At 39.7% G+C, this 16438-nt stretch overlaps 1 protein-coding gene across 19 annotated transcripts in view; it reads right to left on the bottom strand.

Annotated features, from left to right (window-relative positions):
- Window positions 1-33: 33 nt before the first annotated feature.
- Window positions 34-16438, bottom strand: part of LOC119745933 (neogenin-like) — a 54794-nt gene continuing 38389 nt past the window's right edge. For 5 of the 19 annotated variants that reach the window (XM_038222617.1, XM_038222619.1, XM_038222624.1 and 2 more), the window contains 13 exons: window positions 15922-16023; window positions 14738-14821; window positions 14063-14113; window positions 13289-13480; window positions 12014-12088; window positions 10891-11409; window positions 10110-10706; window positions 9457-9687; window positions 8265-8582; window positions 6935-7042; window positions 5765-5899; window positions 5086-5231; window positions 34-4603 (listed from right to left, as the gene is read on the bottom strand). In XM_038222617.1, coding sequence (XP_038078545.1) covers window positions 4496-4603; window positions 5086-5231; window positions 5765-5899; window positions 6935-7042; window positions 8265-8582; window positions 9457-9687; window positions 10110-10706; window positions 10891-11409; window positions 12014-12088; window positions 13289-13480; window positions 14063-14113; window positions 14738-14821; window positions 15922-16023 — 2666 coding nt within the window. In that variant the 3' untranslated portion in view covers window positions 34-4495. The remainder of the gene's footprint in view (window positions 4604-5085; window positions 5232-5764; window positions 5900-6934; window positions 7043-8264; window positions 8583-9456; window positions 9688-10109; window positions 10707-10890; window positions 11410-12013; window positions 12089-13288; window positions 13481-14062; window positions 14114-14737; window positions 14822-15921; window positions 16024-16438) is intronic. The other 14 variants (XM_038222618.1, XM_038222623.1, XM_038222620.1 and 11 more) reach the window with 14 other exon arrangements.

Below are 16438 nucleotides of genomic sequence, written 5' to 3'. Positions count from 1 at the left end.
CGCAAGAGAAGAACGTCAAACAGATCGACATCATTTTTTTTTTTTTTTTACAAAAGAGCTTGTTTTTATTGTCAAAATTATGCCACGTGTTACTACAGATTGAAACCTGACTCAAGCCCAACATACAGAACAAGCCGTATTACTCCCATCAATACAACAGTGTTACCTTATGTACATGTATCAAGTGTGATTCAGTTGAAAAGGAAATACGATTAGCCCTATAGTACCCCATTTAATCTATATACAGAAGAAATAGTACAATTAAATAAGCTGTACTGAAGAAAGGAACATTTCGTCAAAGCGTCCTGTGCGCTTCTTAAGGATTATTGTCCATGATCAAGTCGAAATGTTCTTGCAGCATCCATAAAAGTACGGAAATTATGTGTGTGGAGTTTACCAATAATGCAACGATATAATGCATGACCCAACGCCATCCGTTTCAACATCGCCATTACGCACAGATGTTTGGCCTGTCGTCTTTTTCATTTGAAACGTACACTCTCTACTCAAAAATTCTCGGCACTTACAATTTAACAGCGGAACTTGAGAATGAGCAATACAACCTTAAAGGAACCAATCGTTTTTTTCACCGATACAAGTTCTCTCAGACTAACTCTTTCGCTGAGGAATTTCCGTAAAAAACAATACTCATTCTTTACAAAGTTACTCGACTTATGGGATATTGCAAAAATTGCTCTCACGTCGAATATTTTCTTCGTAACGACGGCTCTGTGGGAAAGACAGTGGCACGTTCACTACTGGACTCTGACCCCGACCAAAACAATTATCACATTTGAAATCCTTGATTAACAAATGAAATCAAACCAATTTCTTAGCAAATGTTAATTTAAGGAATACCTGTCCCACATTAAGCGACTCCTGTCAAACTGTTGTATTTATGTACCTAATTTTAGTCATTCTCTTTACGATTACATTGTCTGGCATGATTCTGTGTACATGCATTTTAGTACTATAAAAACGATATCATATCTTAAAGCTCAGTCATAAAATCAAGCAAAATACAGGGTCTATAGAAAATGGATATCCATCTCCAAAAATGTAATTTGGAATTTCCATCGAAATTGTTACGATATAAGGCCAATTTGGTATGGTGCATTCATCAACCTTTTGCATTAATACATTTCTTACTTCTACTACACTTATTTTGTTTCTCGATTCTCAATTTGTATTGGTCAGTGCATCTAAACAGCCTGAACGAAATCATTTGTATTGTTAAATTGTGTCATTAAACTAATCCTATACTACCGTCAACAATACTGCTGGGACAGGGGGCGGGGCTATAGAGACAGAATGGAGGAGGCAAATCAAAAGATTCCGTGTGAAAACAAGAGTCAAAGAGCAATGGACGATTCTACATGTCTTCTAAAAGATGAAATTCAAGATGCCCGTTTAAAATGACTGTTAGGGTGCAGCGTAAACTTTGCACTTATTTAAATACGCAAATAGTATTTACAAGCTTTAAAAAAATCCAGTTCCTTAGAATGAAATGTACATATAAAACGCATTAGTTTACTACAACTACAACTTCTTGACACAAATGAATAACAGGCATTGAACTTTAACCTTTGACATAGGCGGTGGTAGTTGTGACCTTTACTAGATATTGATTGCTTTTGTTTAGGTTTTGGTGTTTTTCTTGAAGGGGTTCCAATTCTGCAGACGTCGTGCGAAGCTATTGGACAAATATTCACAATTAAGATTCTTTCTGAATGCCATTTTTTTTTTATTTATCTCCTCCCATCAAAATTCATAAACTTGAGGTCATCCTTAGGCCATACTCGGGATAAACTTGGACATACATAAACCTTACACTTCAAAACAATCTACATGTATATCGTGAATTTCAGGCAAATCAGAGGTCAAAGTTCAAACCCTCTTATATCCTGTGTCAAAAATAAAACCATTAACAACGAAAATAAAACGAGTTGTTTTTATAAATTACAAAAACATCTACTACTTGCATAGCAACAACATAAGCAATCTCTTCTGGTCTGGCAAGTAAGCAACGACAGAATTACGTGGACAATCAAAATGACTGGATATTCTTTCTCCTCAAGACATTTTAGTACCTGATCCAGACTTAAATTGACATTAATTTGCATTGGATAGTATCTCAAGTAGTTGGTTTTTTTCTTTTCAATCGGTGATATGATACAAAGTCACAATACTGCCAGAACAACAAATTTGACTGAATATTTCTCAAAGATTAAAAATAAAATGCATTAAAACTGTATAACAAAATTAGAAAATAATTATAACCAGTAAAGTACTTTTCTTTCATAATTTGCAACTTACACTGCACCTATAGGTAGGCCTATATTATTATTTTTAAAACTTGATAAAACTTGATAAGATTGAATAAGTTAATCACACTGCCACCGGTAGTACAATATTTAACCATAACTTACGCACCATTACACGTTTAGGGAAAAACAAAGCAATAATTTAGAGTATAAAAAAATATATCAAATGCTGCAGTGAAAACGTCAGAAAAAAAACTTTTGAAAGGGTTGCTTTCAACGTTTGGGATTAAGTACTAATATTCATAATTGGCTATATAAAGAACAACGACAGTTTTTACATTAGTAACAGACTGCTGAAAGGCATTTGTACACGAACTAATATTCAAAACATAAGTACTTCTGTGTCACAAAGTGAAGAATAATGGTTCCTTAATATTGCCCCTATGCCTTTACAGTTTTGTCAAAAGGACAAAGATCAATACAAAAAAGGACACTGATATTCACTTTCAAACTTCACCAAAGATGTCTACTTATTTTAAATTCTGAACAGTATATGTAAATATTTTATGTCACTCTTATTTCCTTTCTTTAAAAACTCCTGTAAAAAAAAACGTAGCGTATGAAAACTAATTAATGTAAAAAGGGAAAGAAAAGAACAAAATTGGCAAGTATATTAGGGCTGTCGTGTTTCAGTTGAGGAGAAATCAATTCGGAGAAAGCATTTGAATTCGAAACTGAAGTGCCTCATTGATACTATACCGTGTGTGCATATGCGCTCACCAAGTACACGGTACACAATATTCACAAGAGCTGCAACGAAACAAGTTGGTAAAACCAATTCAGAATTTCACTTTTGTAGCTTTAAACCTAACTGCCTCAGAGTGAAAAGTTTGGCCAACAAAATCGTTTACATCCTACATGCATGTGTATAGCATGTAAATGTCTCTTCATTACATACGTAGAGACGTTTTTCATTTTTAAAAAAAAATAAGAGAAGTGTCTCTGCCATCTTTTTTTTTTTTTTTTTCAATTTCCATCGAATATCGCCCCTCCTCAAAAACCTAAAATAATTTAGGTGTCGAATTTATTTAACAGAAAGCCTTGGTAACGTTTGGCGAGTACTACACGTGTGCATGCATTTTTTTAAAAGCCAAAACATCTATTTCCATCCCGTTATTGTCACAAGAGGGCGCTGTATAGAATGAACAGTGGTCAATTGGCGACTGAAAACTGGTTCTGCTAAAAAGTCAAATTTAAGGGGCAGCAGTTTATGTACTTCAAAGAACACCGATTTGAAAATACATCATTGTATTCCCAAACCTAAAATACATTAGAAAAATGTTTTTCTTTACAAAAACCTGTCTGTTACGTCATCGTAACGATCAACACACAAAAATAAATACACCACTGGTAAAGTCTTTAAGAAAAACAGCACCATAAACCGGGGCAATCTAGCAAGAATTCTACTTAGTTGGACTGTCGTCTCCGCTCTTCTACATCTACAATTTGTAAGTAAACCCTGACGGACAGTATTTGCAGTATAAGTAATTTAGACTATTTCATTTTACAAAAATTGTGGCCAGATACAAAGTGCATGTGATTCCACTGACGTGGGTTAATTATTACGGTCGATAATAAAGCTACATTGAAAATTCATCATTTTGCTGACAAGCATTAAAAAAATTGCTTCCTAACTAAAATTTAATTTTTTTTTTCTGTGAAATATTTTGTGTTTGTGTAAAAAAATTCCAAATAAGACATATATTTACTTACAAAAAACATCAAAAAGTGCAGTGTCCTAGCCTTTTCCCTTTCAATCAGTACTTTCGGCAATTATCTCATATTGCTGTTTACACATTTTTTTTTGTCGCCTTTCCCACTTGCAAATTTCTGTAATCGTGTACAAAAGCTACAGGTGCGTTGTGGTCACTAATGCACCCCAAAAAAACACACCCTTAACAAAATATCAACTCAATTTAAACACCCCATTGAAAAGTTACTTCTGACGCCGACCCCTTATCTTACAAGCATTTTCACTATGTCAAACCTCGATCCCCCATTTATATCTCGTATAAAAACGGAGATACATTGGTCGCTTCACAAAAACCAGAATCATTGCATTAGTTCCACAAAAAGTTACAACAAGATGCATGTGTATTTACATAGGGTTCGGGTGTGGAGGTGTAAAAAGGGGGCGGGGAGGTGGAAGGGGGGTGTGGGGAGATCAATTTCTAGCTTTGTAGTTCTGAGGCGGTGATAGCATTCAAGTCTTTCATCAGACCTTCCAGGTTCAGCATCTCAGTGTTGAGATCCTCCGTGCTGAAGGAACGATTGGCTGCCTGAAAAACGAAAGAAAAGTTGCAGTTGACGTCAGAGTTGTAATTATATCATCTAAAGTCATTAAAAGTCCATGCAAGTCAATCACAAGTCAATCTTAAGTCAATCACAAGTCATCACAAGTCAATCACAAGTTAATCCCAAGTCAATCACAAGTCAATCACAAGTTAATCCCAAGTCAATCTTAAGTCATCACAAGTCAATCCCAAGTCAATCACAAGTTAATCCCAAGTCATCACAAGTCAATCCCAAATCATCACAAGTCATCAAAAGTTCATCCCAAGTCATCACAAGTCAACACAAGTCAATCCATGCTTGCTTTGTCACTGTTTTCTCGTGAAGTGTAATAGCCACTGGGATGAACTTCAACAAGTTAGGTTTGGAACATTTGTTATTGTTTGAAAGAAACAAAATGCATGAAGAGCAAATGATGCTACACGTCTTTAAGACCCTTGTTTTTCCCCAGACCCTCTTATCCACTCACCCCAGGGCTGGTGCCGTCCCCTACCCCTCGGTAGGTCACATCGGGGGCCCTAGGGGTCACCACGGGTAAAGGCTGGTGTCTAACTCTGGCCACGCCCGCCTGCTGGTTACGCTTCAGTGGGCTGTAAGCCGGCGCCTGGATCTTGACTGTAACATACAAGGTGGGAAACAAAAAAAAACCCAGTGTTGAAATGATGGGGTTTTTTTTAATCACTGCATGGCACTGCAAGATGACAGAGTTACTTCATGATCTAATGTACCTACAAAATGATGAAATAAATTTTAAAAAATAATTGACCTGCACCAAATTTTTGTTCCAAAATCATTTAAGCAATATACGCTATAGATTTTTTTATTATTGAATAACCCTCATTACCATTATCTATACGGTGCTACCGACCTTAAATAAATTCCATTTTGAAAATTATTAATTACTACATGTAATAATAACTTTCTGCAAATGAGCAAAGCTGTGAACGTGAATAATATGCCTGATATATGAGCACACAACCACACCTTTATATAAGAGTGCCTTAATATTTAATGAGGTATTTGAAAGCTAGAAATCTTAAATTGCCGAATGAGAAAAATCTGAGACTGTAGCGTGGGAAAAATGGTTTGGCTGATAGTATCAAGCCTACTAGAGCAGGTCAAAGGTCAAAGGTTAATAAATCCATCACCTTTTGCAGGCTGGTAGTTAGGAGGTGGGCCGGGCACACTAAAACTCGTCAAGGGGTTCCCGCCCCGAGACGTTGAGCCCTGCGTGCTTGACCCGTCGTCATGGGAACTGGTTGTGTTAGTATCGCTATGGTAACCTGAGGAAAGGTTTGAAAACAATTGCACTAGAAGTGAAGAGCGAGTTACCACCAAGAGAACCCAAGGAAGTGTTAATAATAAATATTAATAGAATTAGAAGAACCACACTGCAAAAATATTTTGAGTGATGCTACAGAACAAGCGTATCCTTAGTCTTGATCGCAGACTGGACTTGGTTTTATTCTCCTAAGAAGAGGGTCACTATTACTAGGATGAATCGAATATAGTCTTAAACTTTGGCAAGCGAACCTCAGAAATTCCGAGCATGCCCCACGTGCGCACATTAGCTTGAACACAGCACGTACGAGGTATGCTCAGGATTTCCTGGGTAGCGCTGTCTATGTTACTAAGACTGGATTTGACTCATCTCATTGATAGCAACCCCTTTTGGCTGCGGCCGTTTTTACCGCACTTGTCAGGGACCGGCTGTATTGGGGGAATAAAATCCAAATCCAGTTTTGGATCAAGACTAGCGTATCTTGGGAGATCTATGGCACATGATGTCATTTCACAAACCCAAGCACTAATGAACTTATGTGATTTATATCATGCACAGGAAACCATGGATCTCCTTTAGAGAGGATATTATGATTTTGGGCAAAAAGTTATGCAAAGTGCTAACCAATTTTTTTTTAATTCTGAAGAATGCCTTCTGCATGGTCATAAGGACTTGGGCTAAATTAAAAGGAAAATCCCCAAAACATAGAGTATTCGGATATAATAAACAAGTCACTCTAAGTATACACTGAATGGGCTGAAAGTACTGGAGACCTAACCTCAGCAGGCCAACGTTGTCTTCAAAACTTCTGACTATAAATTGATTGCTATTTGCCTTGAGGATTGTCCCTTCCAAACAATCAGATTGCATTACTTCTTCACTCTTTCCACTTTGTGAAATGCAGTGCCTACTTGACCCTACAACAGGGGTCATTCGACCAATGTCACACTGGCAGTTTTCTGACTCTATATCTGAGCCGACATGTTGAGGCAGCGCTCAAACCCTAATCTCTTTGTGCCAGTCTAGGATCGTGTACCTGATGACGTCGTGTTTGTAGGGTACATGTAAGCGGGGCGATCCATTTGGTGTTGCCTTTGGGAGGAGGTGTGGTAATCGTACCCGCCGACCGGCGATACGTGACGCTCTGTAGCGGCCATGTGGAAGGAGAGAAAGGGCAGAGGGCGGAGAAAAAGCATGCAAATTAGTATCAAAAGCTGTTAGTTTACCAGTGGGGGTGTTGGAGGAATCTGCAAAACCACGATGCATTGTGTATCACCACTTATTAATAGCTTTCTAATTCAAGATGCGAATTTTATTCATTCTAAGATTTACTCATTCTGAATTTCATGAATAAAAATTCATGAATATTTTGTCTTGAGATTTTTCTTTATTTTTCAAAGCGATGTGGTGTGTTTTACGCCACAGAAGATAATTTCTTTAAAAAAAAGTAAGCTATTTCCACACTGAACACAGCAATAAAGGACAGGGGGAGGGGTGGGATGGGACTTGCAAAATCATGTGTTTGTTAAAATGCTTCATCCACAACAAAAGGTTTAGGGTGACACAATGCATTGTGGGACACATTCGCAAAGTTTACAATGAAACCACACCCAGTCCAATTGCTTCCAAGATTAGAGAAAATGAAAGAACAAGGGGCAGAGAAAGTAACTGTGGCATTTTAAACATGGCATATTTGAAGGACCGGCGAGAAATTCTCAAATGGGCACAATTCCCAAATGGGCAAAATTTCCAAATTGGGCACAATTCCATTCCTGCCTTTCTCATCAGAAGTTCCTGCAAAAAATATAAAACATTATTTAACCTCCACCACTGTGAGTTATGAAAAACACCGATCAACAAAGACAAATTCAACCCACTCTTCGCAAAGTTAGGTTGAATAACCTGCTGGAGAGAGAGACGGTAATAGGAAAGAAAAATTTACAAGAAATGTTCCATAAAGTTGGAGAGAAGATAAGTAAATATCTCGTATACCATAAAGAAGACTACTGTTCAAGCAGCTTGAACATAAAGAATAAAAGTGTCATTTTATTATGAAGTTTTACAGTAATCAACTTTCCGTGTAAATTACCTGTAGAGAGAAAAAAAAATAGAAAACGGGATAAGAAAGGTTAGTTCACTGAGATAGACACCAAGTTTTAAAGCAGAAAGGATACCAAAAGCAGCGAAATACACAAGTAAATTTCCCACAACCTTGGTAAGGTAATATAGTAAAACTGGATGTTATAGCATTAAAAAATCACCAAGATAACTACAAATCCAGTTTTGGTAGAAAGAGAAACAGTTTTAGTGATAGCTTGAGAAGATTTCAACCAGAGTTTGGGATCTCTCAACTATTCGACAAATACCTTCACGTTCACGATCTCCAAACCTATCCAGTGAGCGTGAGCGAGAGCTTATCCCTCCATAGCCCCTGTCTCCAATGACACGCGATCTCCCACGCTGGGCCTCAGACCCAGCCGACATGCTGGACTCTCTGGTCTCCCGGGTCTCCATCTTGGTCTGGTACCCGGACATCAGATTGGAGCTGCTGTTGCTGCTGGGCCAGTAGCTGTCGTTGGCCAGTCCAAACTCGTTGTCCACGGACATGGAGCGGCGGAGGGGTCGGATCGGGGTTGAGAGGTCAAACCCAGCACCGAGGGAGGCGCTGGTGGATTGCAGGAGATCTATGGGAAAGTGAAATAGAAGGAAAAAAGTCAACGGTCAAAAAGTTTGTTGGTAAGCAAGGGTGTGTCAAGGTTGCTAAAAACAACAACTTCAGTTCAGTAACCTCCTTTGCTGTTGTTTTGCAAAGATGCTTTGTGTTCTGTCATGTGCACACCTGAACATTAAAGTGTTCCAAAAGACCTACACATATGCATTCTGTATAAAATTTTAAGAATTAGGTTACCAATTCAAAGCAATACACTGAAGTATGAGTTTAGTATGGTGTAAAAGACGCATGCATCTTAATCCATTTGTGTGTGAGAGCTTTAATTAGCTTAGTGCCAAACACTTGAACACATTGTATTACATTGTATTACACTGTACTCATTTCCTGCTAATTTTTCATAAAAGTATACAGTGCTAGGGGGTTTGGGGTGGTACAGGGAGTAACAGGTAGAACATTAAAGTGTTCCAAAAGACCTACACATATGCATTCTGTATAAAATTTTAAGAATTAGGTTACCAATTCAAAGCAATACACTGAAGTATGAGTTTAGTATGGTGTAAAAGACGCATGCATCTTAATCCATTTGTGAGTGAGAGCTTTAATTAGCTTAGTGCCAAACGCTTGAACACATTGTATTACACTGTATTACATTGTATTCATTCCCTGCTAATTTTTCATAAAAGTATACAGTGCTAGGGGGTTTGGGGTGGTACAGTGAGTAACAGGCACGGCAGTTTGGGACGGTACGGGGAGTAAAAGGCAAGGTGGCTTGGTGTGGTGTTGGGAATGTAAACGGGTTTAAGATGGTGAACTTCTAGATCCCATACACTAAAAGTGCTATTATGTCAAGGCAGACATGATGATTGCACACGACGCTTTTATCTCACCCGAATTGCTGTTGAACCTGCTCGGCGTCTGCACTTCGGCATGTTCCACCTCAATCAGCCTAGAGGGCGCCCCAGAGGTGCTGGCGTTGTTGTTGTTGAAGGAGAATTGGGAGGTCCCACCGTTGCCAACGTTGCTGCTGCCGTTGTAGGCTCTGAAAGACTCGGACGAGTTCTGAAAGACACTGGACTGGTAGCCGTTACTTGGGCGGGGTGGAGGGGCTGATAACCCACCTGTAAGGGGGAGAAAATAAGACCGTCAGGCAAAGCGATTGATAGATTCAGGAGCACAGTGAAGGACCGTAGTCCCTAGAAACCTTGACTTCACATGGAGCCTGATGTCCAAATTGTGAACCAAGTCAAAGGGTGTGCCATCAGTTTAAAGCAGAGAAATAGATTTAGGAAATGATTTGACTTTTTTCTAGCCTCATTATCTTGTCAGATACTCATTATGTAAGCTGCTACAAAGAAAGGAAATTTTGTAAACTAAAAAATCTGCATATCAATTGAGAAGTAAGTTAATATTCAATGCGATAATCCCACTTTTTATTCAAATTGCAACTAGGCACAAACTGCACAAAAGGAACTTCTAGGCACGTACTGCAAAAAAGAACAGTTTGTGATGCAAATCAGGAAGTATGACAGGCCAAAATTACCTGAAGAAGTCTTTCCCAGTGTACTTGCACCACCATAGGACCCAAACCCGCTGCCGTAGCTAGTAGGGCTTCCGTAAGCACTGTCAACATTGAGTCCTGTGGCACGATCGATTGTATGGAAGCCGGCACGCGGACGCGGACGCGTCACGCTGATCCCCGATGTCCCACCGTAGAGGTCTGATGCGGATCGTCCGTAGTTGTTGTCCAGCTCCTCGGAACGATAGGACTCATAATTCTGGAAGCTGGAGCTGTAGGGGGACGTGCTGGCAGCCGGGATGTCAATGGGGGAGGTCGTGCGTAAGTTGCCCCGGGGGTCCTGGGCGCTGAGGTAGGACTCGGATCCCCGAGTACGGTAACCAGTACTGTCCACGGAAGACGCGCCGATGCTCGACGCGCGGCCGCGGGCGTTGGCACTCCCGCTAGTGTAGCCGCTAGACTGGGTCTGGGCCGAGGCGTTCTCGGTGAAGTTGTAGTTGGGCGGTGGTGGGGAGCGGCCCATGGTATTGGAGATGCTGGAAGACTGGGTGCCAGTCGAGGGACTATCCTGAGGGATTGGGTTAAAGCTGGCTGAGCGGTACAGGGGAGCTGCAGTGATGGCTGGTACGAGAAATTCGGAGAAAGAAAGTTAGTCTAGGAAACCTAAGATTATTTTTCACCTGAATCTAAACTTACCAAGAGGACAGCTACATTTTGAAATAAATCAAGTATACTTAATGAGATCAACTCACTACACCTGCTTCAGCATACAGCACCATACTACCGAAGTATTCTTTCAAATTACCTGGTAAAGCTGTGTTGGTCGTAGATGGGATTTCTATCGCTAGGGGTCCGTTCTCTATTCCTCCCTGAAGCATGGCCTGCAGATTCTGATCCTGAGAGGCATCCGACGTAGAGTAAGACTTGGCAAAAGTCTGATGGCTGGAAGACGTCTTGTAGCTGGTCCCATCCGGTAAGGGTACCGACTTCTCCACCGAGTGTGACGTGGTGGTCTCCTCAAAGGTGATGGTGAAGGGCTGTGGACCGGCGTTCTGCTCCGGGAATGTGATAACCTGGTTCTGCCCTGAGTTGGCGTTAGTGAACGACGTCTGCCTGTCCAATGTACTGTAGGCCTGTCCGCCGGCGTCCACGCTTCCCTGGTAACCACCGTCTCGCAGGCTGGAATAGCCGTCGTTGGCCGTGTAGTTGTTGCGGACGTCTTCCACGTGGATGTTGGTGGTGTTGTAGTTGACGCTGGATTGTTGGCGATCATTGAGGTTGGCCTTGGCCCCCCAGGATGCATAGGGAGGGGAGGTGCCACCCGCTACGAGAACGAAGATAAACGAATCACTCTAAAAGAAATCAATTTATTTTCCCATGTGGACAATGACTACGAGAAAAAACTATGATCTAGCTGGATCTGAAAAAAGAAATAGGGTTGTCAATATGACGGGTATTTTACCATTTGAGGATTGTCTTTCTCTGGTTCAAACTGTTTCAATACCTCATTTTAAAGTCTGTTTAGTTGCTAGGGTCATGGCAATAATTTTTTTCAACATTCTTGTTCAAAGCCGATGTCTACATAAGCACGTAAGCCAAGTATTTATGCATTTAATATTTTCTTGAATGGACAAAGCAACTAAAAACAGTGCAAAGCGAAATCATTATGAGACAAAGAAACTACTATTTTTTACTTCTCCTTTTCATAAAGTGAGTTGATATGAAAAAGAAAATTAGAAAATTAGTGAGAGACAATCAAGGGTAAGAATTAAAGACCTTATTTAAAAGTAAGTGTTATCATTTTTGTTCAACGTTGTTATGAGTTCAATCTTAAGAGTCCCCAGCAAACACTTTTAAACGAAGTTGAAAAACTTAAATGATTATCACTAAAATAATCCTTCAGCTTTTCAAGAAGGGGGAATATATACCTGCTCTATTCCGAACCTCTGAGCGGTTCAGGGACTGTGATTGTGACCTTGGTGGAGAGATTGTTACAGAAGGAGCTGTGAGGCGCGAAGAAGACAAAGAAGAAAGAAAAACGAAGAAATATACAACATTAAATCAGAAGTTTGACAAAAATGAAGACTGTTCAACAAACACTACTGGCAAAGACAACAGTTTTGAGACAGACTTTAGAATAACTTTAAGAGACAAGTGTTCACAGAGAATTATATAGTATTCTTGAATGGCAAATAGCCACAGTAAAGATCTTGATCAGTGTTCCGCTACGTGAGGCCCAATCCATAGTTTTTGCTATTTCCCCCTTTTTACTTTAAAGAACTTTGTATACATCTCAAACACTCAAACAAAGTTGATTAAGACCCATAAAAGGATGTGTTAAGGCAAATAAAAGAAACAAATAAAGCCACTGACATTGTGAAGAATTTTCCTTTTCAATTCTTCCAAAAAGCCCCCCAAATTTAAAAATGCCAACTCAGATAAAAAATTTCAAGTGCCCATTGATTGCAACGAAAAAAATCCTCTATTCTCAGGTACAAATGACAAGCTTGCCAAACAAAACATACACTGATCCAAACAAACACAAAAGCATATTAAATAGTTAGGCAACATGTTCAATGCAAGAAAACACAACAAATTCCTCACTTCTGTTAGCATAATTTTCTGCAAACATAGAACTAAAGCTGTATTAATTAAACTGTTAATTAACTTGACAGTTAACCTAGAGATGATTGGTTACACATCTCACAAGTACAGTAAGTAAGAGAGTTGAGGTTAAACATCACAATCAATTTAACTAGTCAATGCTACCTGTCCATGCACACACCTACATGTTTATGTATACTTGTTCGGTAACTGTGGGGACTACACCCGTGTTGTCCCATGGTACTATGGGGACCGAAGACCCTGTGGGGACAGCAGAAAGTCCCCATAACTCGGTCCTAATTTGCCCAACAATAAAAACTTCCCCACAACGCGGCGACGGCCCGCCCAGAAGTGTCACCACAGTCCATCAGTGTCGCGGATAAGTTGCGTTTCCACAATATTGTTAATGTACTTCCGATTTGTTAGTATTCCTTACAAGAATGTCTTAAAAGCAAACGACGTACATCCAGAGCAGAAATTTGTTAGCAGCAGAATAGAGAAATTCAAGTTTTGCAATACAGCGCCCTCTATAGGGTGTGCATAGACAGGTTAGGCAGCATATTAGTTAGCCAACTGCATGCATGCATACATATATCTACCTGGTTGCCATGCAAAGTCTTCGGCACTGGTCCCCAAGGGCATAGAGTCTAGGTTAGCGTCCTGCCGGCCGCGTTTAATACGACCGGAGCGTTGGTAAGAGGGAGGGGGGATAGACGGACCAGAAAAGAGGGCAGCGTCAGGGTTAGGGGTGGGAGGTCGCGGAGTAGTTTTACCCACTGAGCCCCGGTTAGCTGTCAGCAAGGAAAATGGGTTAAGGTTAAAAAAAGATAAAAATTCAGATTTTTGCTTAATGTCCAGGATGACGGGAACTTGGTGAAAATAATATTAATAAGTATAATGATGTGCTTGTTATTTTCAGACTCTAAATGAGTTATTCAGGATTACCCTACTAATGAGTTATTTTATGATCTCTTTATACAGGAATTTGACATTCCTTTAGTACTGTAAAGCCATTTTCAAGACAATGCATTTGGTCCCTGGTATAGATCGGGGCGGAGTGATGTCATCCGATGAAAACATCTATTCATTTGCACACCAGCTTTCATTGGTTGCTATGAGTTACCGTTCAGTACTCCAGACTCAAGAACCATTGAGTTTGAAGAACATAAGTCTGGGAGCTAGATAAACTAAATGTAAAATATTCCCGGATTTCCGCATCCACCTATTTCTCTTGTATAAACATGAATGATTGTGTTTAAGGAACTGATGAAGGTGCATAATGCTAAACAGAGCATGCTGTTAGCACTGTCTACATGCTATGACATGTGGTGACTATCTACAGGTTTAGCGTGGTGCACTCATGCGACCGGTACCTGCTTCTTGTCTTGTAGTTTCTTTCAAGTTGCTTTTCTTTCGGTGCATTTCTGCGAGGAAGAAAACGGCATGGCAATTCAGTCTTTATGTCCGACACATTTCCCCTGACGATATTGCGATTTGTACTGTTATTAACTTAAAAGGCTTAATTTACAATTAAAAGAAATTAACATGAGAAATTCTTTTTTAGGTGCAACAGGTTCTTAGTATGCTAGAGTTAGCTCATCAGCAATTAGGACAATTTTTTTGGGTTTAGAAAGGAAGAGGCTAAGAAAATTAACAAGGATTAACCAGATCGTTAAGCACAGAATGCAAAAAAATATATGGGACAAATAGGTGTATGAATGGTTGCAAAGAACAAAAAAAGAAAAACTTTTTTTTTTTTTATACCAAGATGTGCAGGATTTCAGCAAATGTGGCATTGAGCATTCTTGGCAAATACATGAATTCAATGAATGCATGTATATTTTTAAATTTTTTTCTTATAATACATATCTTAAGTCACCATATGTTTTTCTTTAATTGGTATCTAACCAGTAAATTTGCAACGTTGAATTTTTCCTCAAAACTTGACAAGTTCTGTTGCAAATCAGGAACTATGCTGACAATCCATCGAAAATGTTAATACGACTCAATTACAACAAGTTGAGAAATTCCACTTGTCTGGTACGTACCATCTACTGTAGCATAATGAACTGCACCAGTACCTGTACCTCCTACATGCAGATCTGGGGGAGGGAGTGAAATGGGTAGAACAGCTGCAAGTCAGGAGGTTTTTTTACATTTTTTAATAAATTTGTTGGGGGGGCAAGCTGCAGGGTAGATGCTAGCAGGTATTATTGAACCCAAAGCTCACCGAGCAAAAAATGTAGGAGAGAAAAATATGCCGATGAATAAAAATATTCTGACATTAAAAATGCATAAAAATTGATTAATATGTACAATTAACAGCAGTCGAGTGTCATATTCAGGCCGGAAGTCTGGTTCCTCGTGTCGCCACAATGAATTTGTAAGGAACTCATGATAAGGATTCAGACTATAAGGCCAAAGGTTAATTCTGTCAGGCTTTGTGATTAATTTTTTGTGTTATTACAATGGGCTTGATTTTGCAGTTTTGTTCTTTAGACGGCAGTTTTAGTTAAATGTTAATGATTGCAAGGCTAGATGCATGACTCCAGTAGGTTGTCCTTAAAACATTTCTCATCAAATAATTCATTCGGGAATAAGTTAACATCTGTGCTGCAATACATTGTGTCCATGGTAGTCATATATATAAACAGATTTGTTGGGGTCTATTTTTCCATTTATTAATAAATGATCACCATTTTCACCAGTGAAATAAAAAACAAGATGGAAATGGAACGCACCAAATCAGAGCAAGCTAGGATGCAATCCATGTGACACATAAACACCGGGTAAATGTGGACTATTATAGTCAATTCATTTCTGAAATCGTCCAACTCATTTCAAAGTGAGTTTAGTGCCGAGTTTGAAGGGCAATTCCGTAAAATCCAGTTCTCCGCGTAGGTCCAACCACATGATGTACAAGGTCGTTAAGGTGGTACCTTAGTTTGGTCTGTAATTGTTTTCTACTCATTAGATGTCACATTATTAGTGATGTATCACATTCACTTTTCCGACAGCAGCTCATTAAAGTGCCTGACATGTATGTCCGAATTTACCGAACTGCCCGCAAGTTAACGCCAATCTGCACCCAAGCTCACTGGATAAATTTGCGGGCTTGGCCAATTCCACCGGAAAAAAAAAAAATGCTTGAGGTAAGTACAAGCACTGGGTAGGGTGACAAAATGGGCACAGGATGATGGGCGGAGCTAGTTGGAGGGAGAGGGGTCCTTACCTGATTCCAGTGAGGACCGATGCGACGTGGCCGACATCAGGGTCGGTGTTTCGTACTGGCTCTGCCGGTTGCCGGACCCCGCCTGCTCATCAAGATGAGACTCTTCATCCCGACGCAAATGAAAGAAACAAAAAAACAAGGCATGCAAGACAAATAAACAGGGATGGCAGACAGAACATGCAGGCTGGGGAATGGGGGTCAAGAGGTCATGAGTCATGGGTCAGAACATGCTATATAAATGTGAGTCAGTGATGTTGTGGTGTTGCGGGAGTCCATGGCAATGGGTGGTTGATAGTTTTGACAACCGAGTGTCTTTTGTTTAAAGTTTGTAACAACTGGACAAGTTTTGAATTAGTTAATAAACATTTGATAGTGAAACTGGGAACAAAAGTTCTGAGCTTATTCCTTGTTTCGTTTAACACTTTACTGAAATACCACAATAGTATAAGTTGACAAATGATTCTTAAAAAGCAGATTTTGTTTTGGGACTGATCTCTTGAATAATTCAATCAGTTTT

This window comes from Patiria miniata, unplaced genomic scaffold (assembly GCF_015706575.1).
Source record: "Patiria miniata isolate m_02_andy unplaced genomic scaffold, ASM1570657v1 HiC_scaffold_7, whole genome shotgun sequence".
In the NCBI taxonomy this organism is placed as follows: Eukaryota; Metazoa; Echinodermata; class Asteroidea; order Valvatida; family Asterinidae; genus Patiria; species Patiria miniata.
Note: the sequence above shows the minus strand (reverse complement) of the source record. Positions and strands in the feature narration are given on the sequence as shown.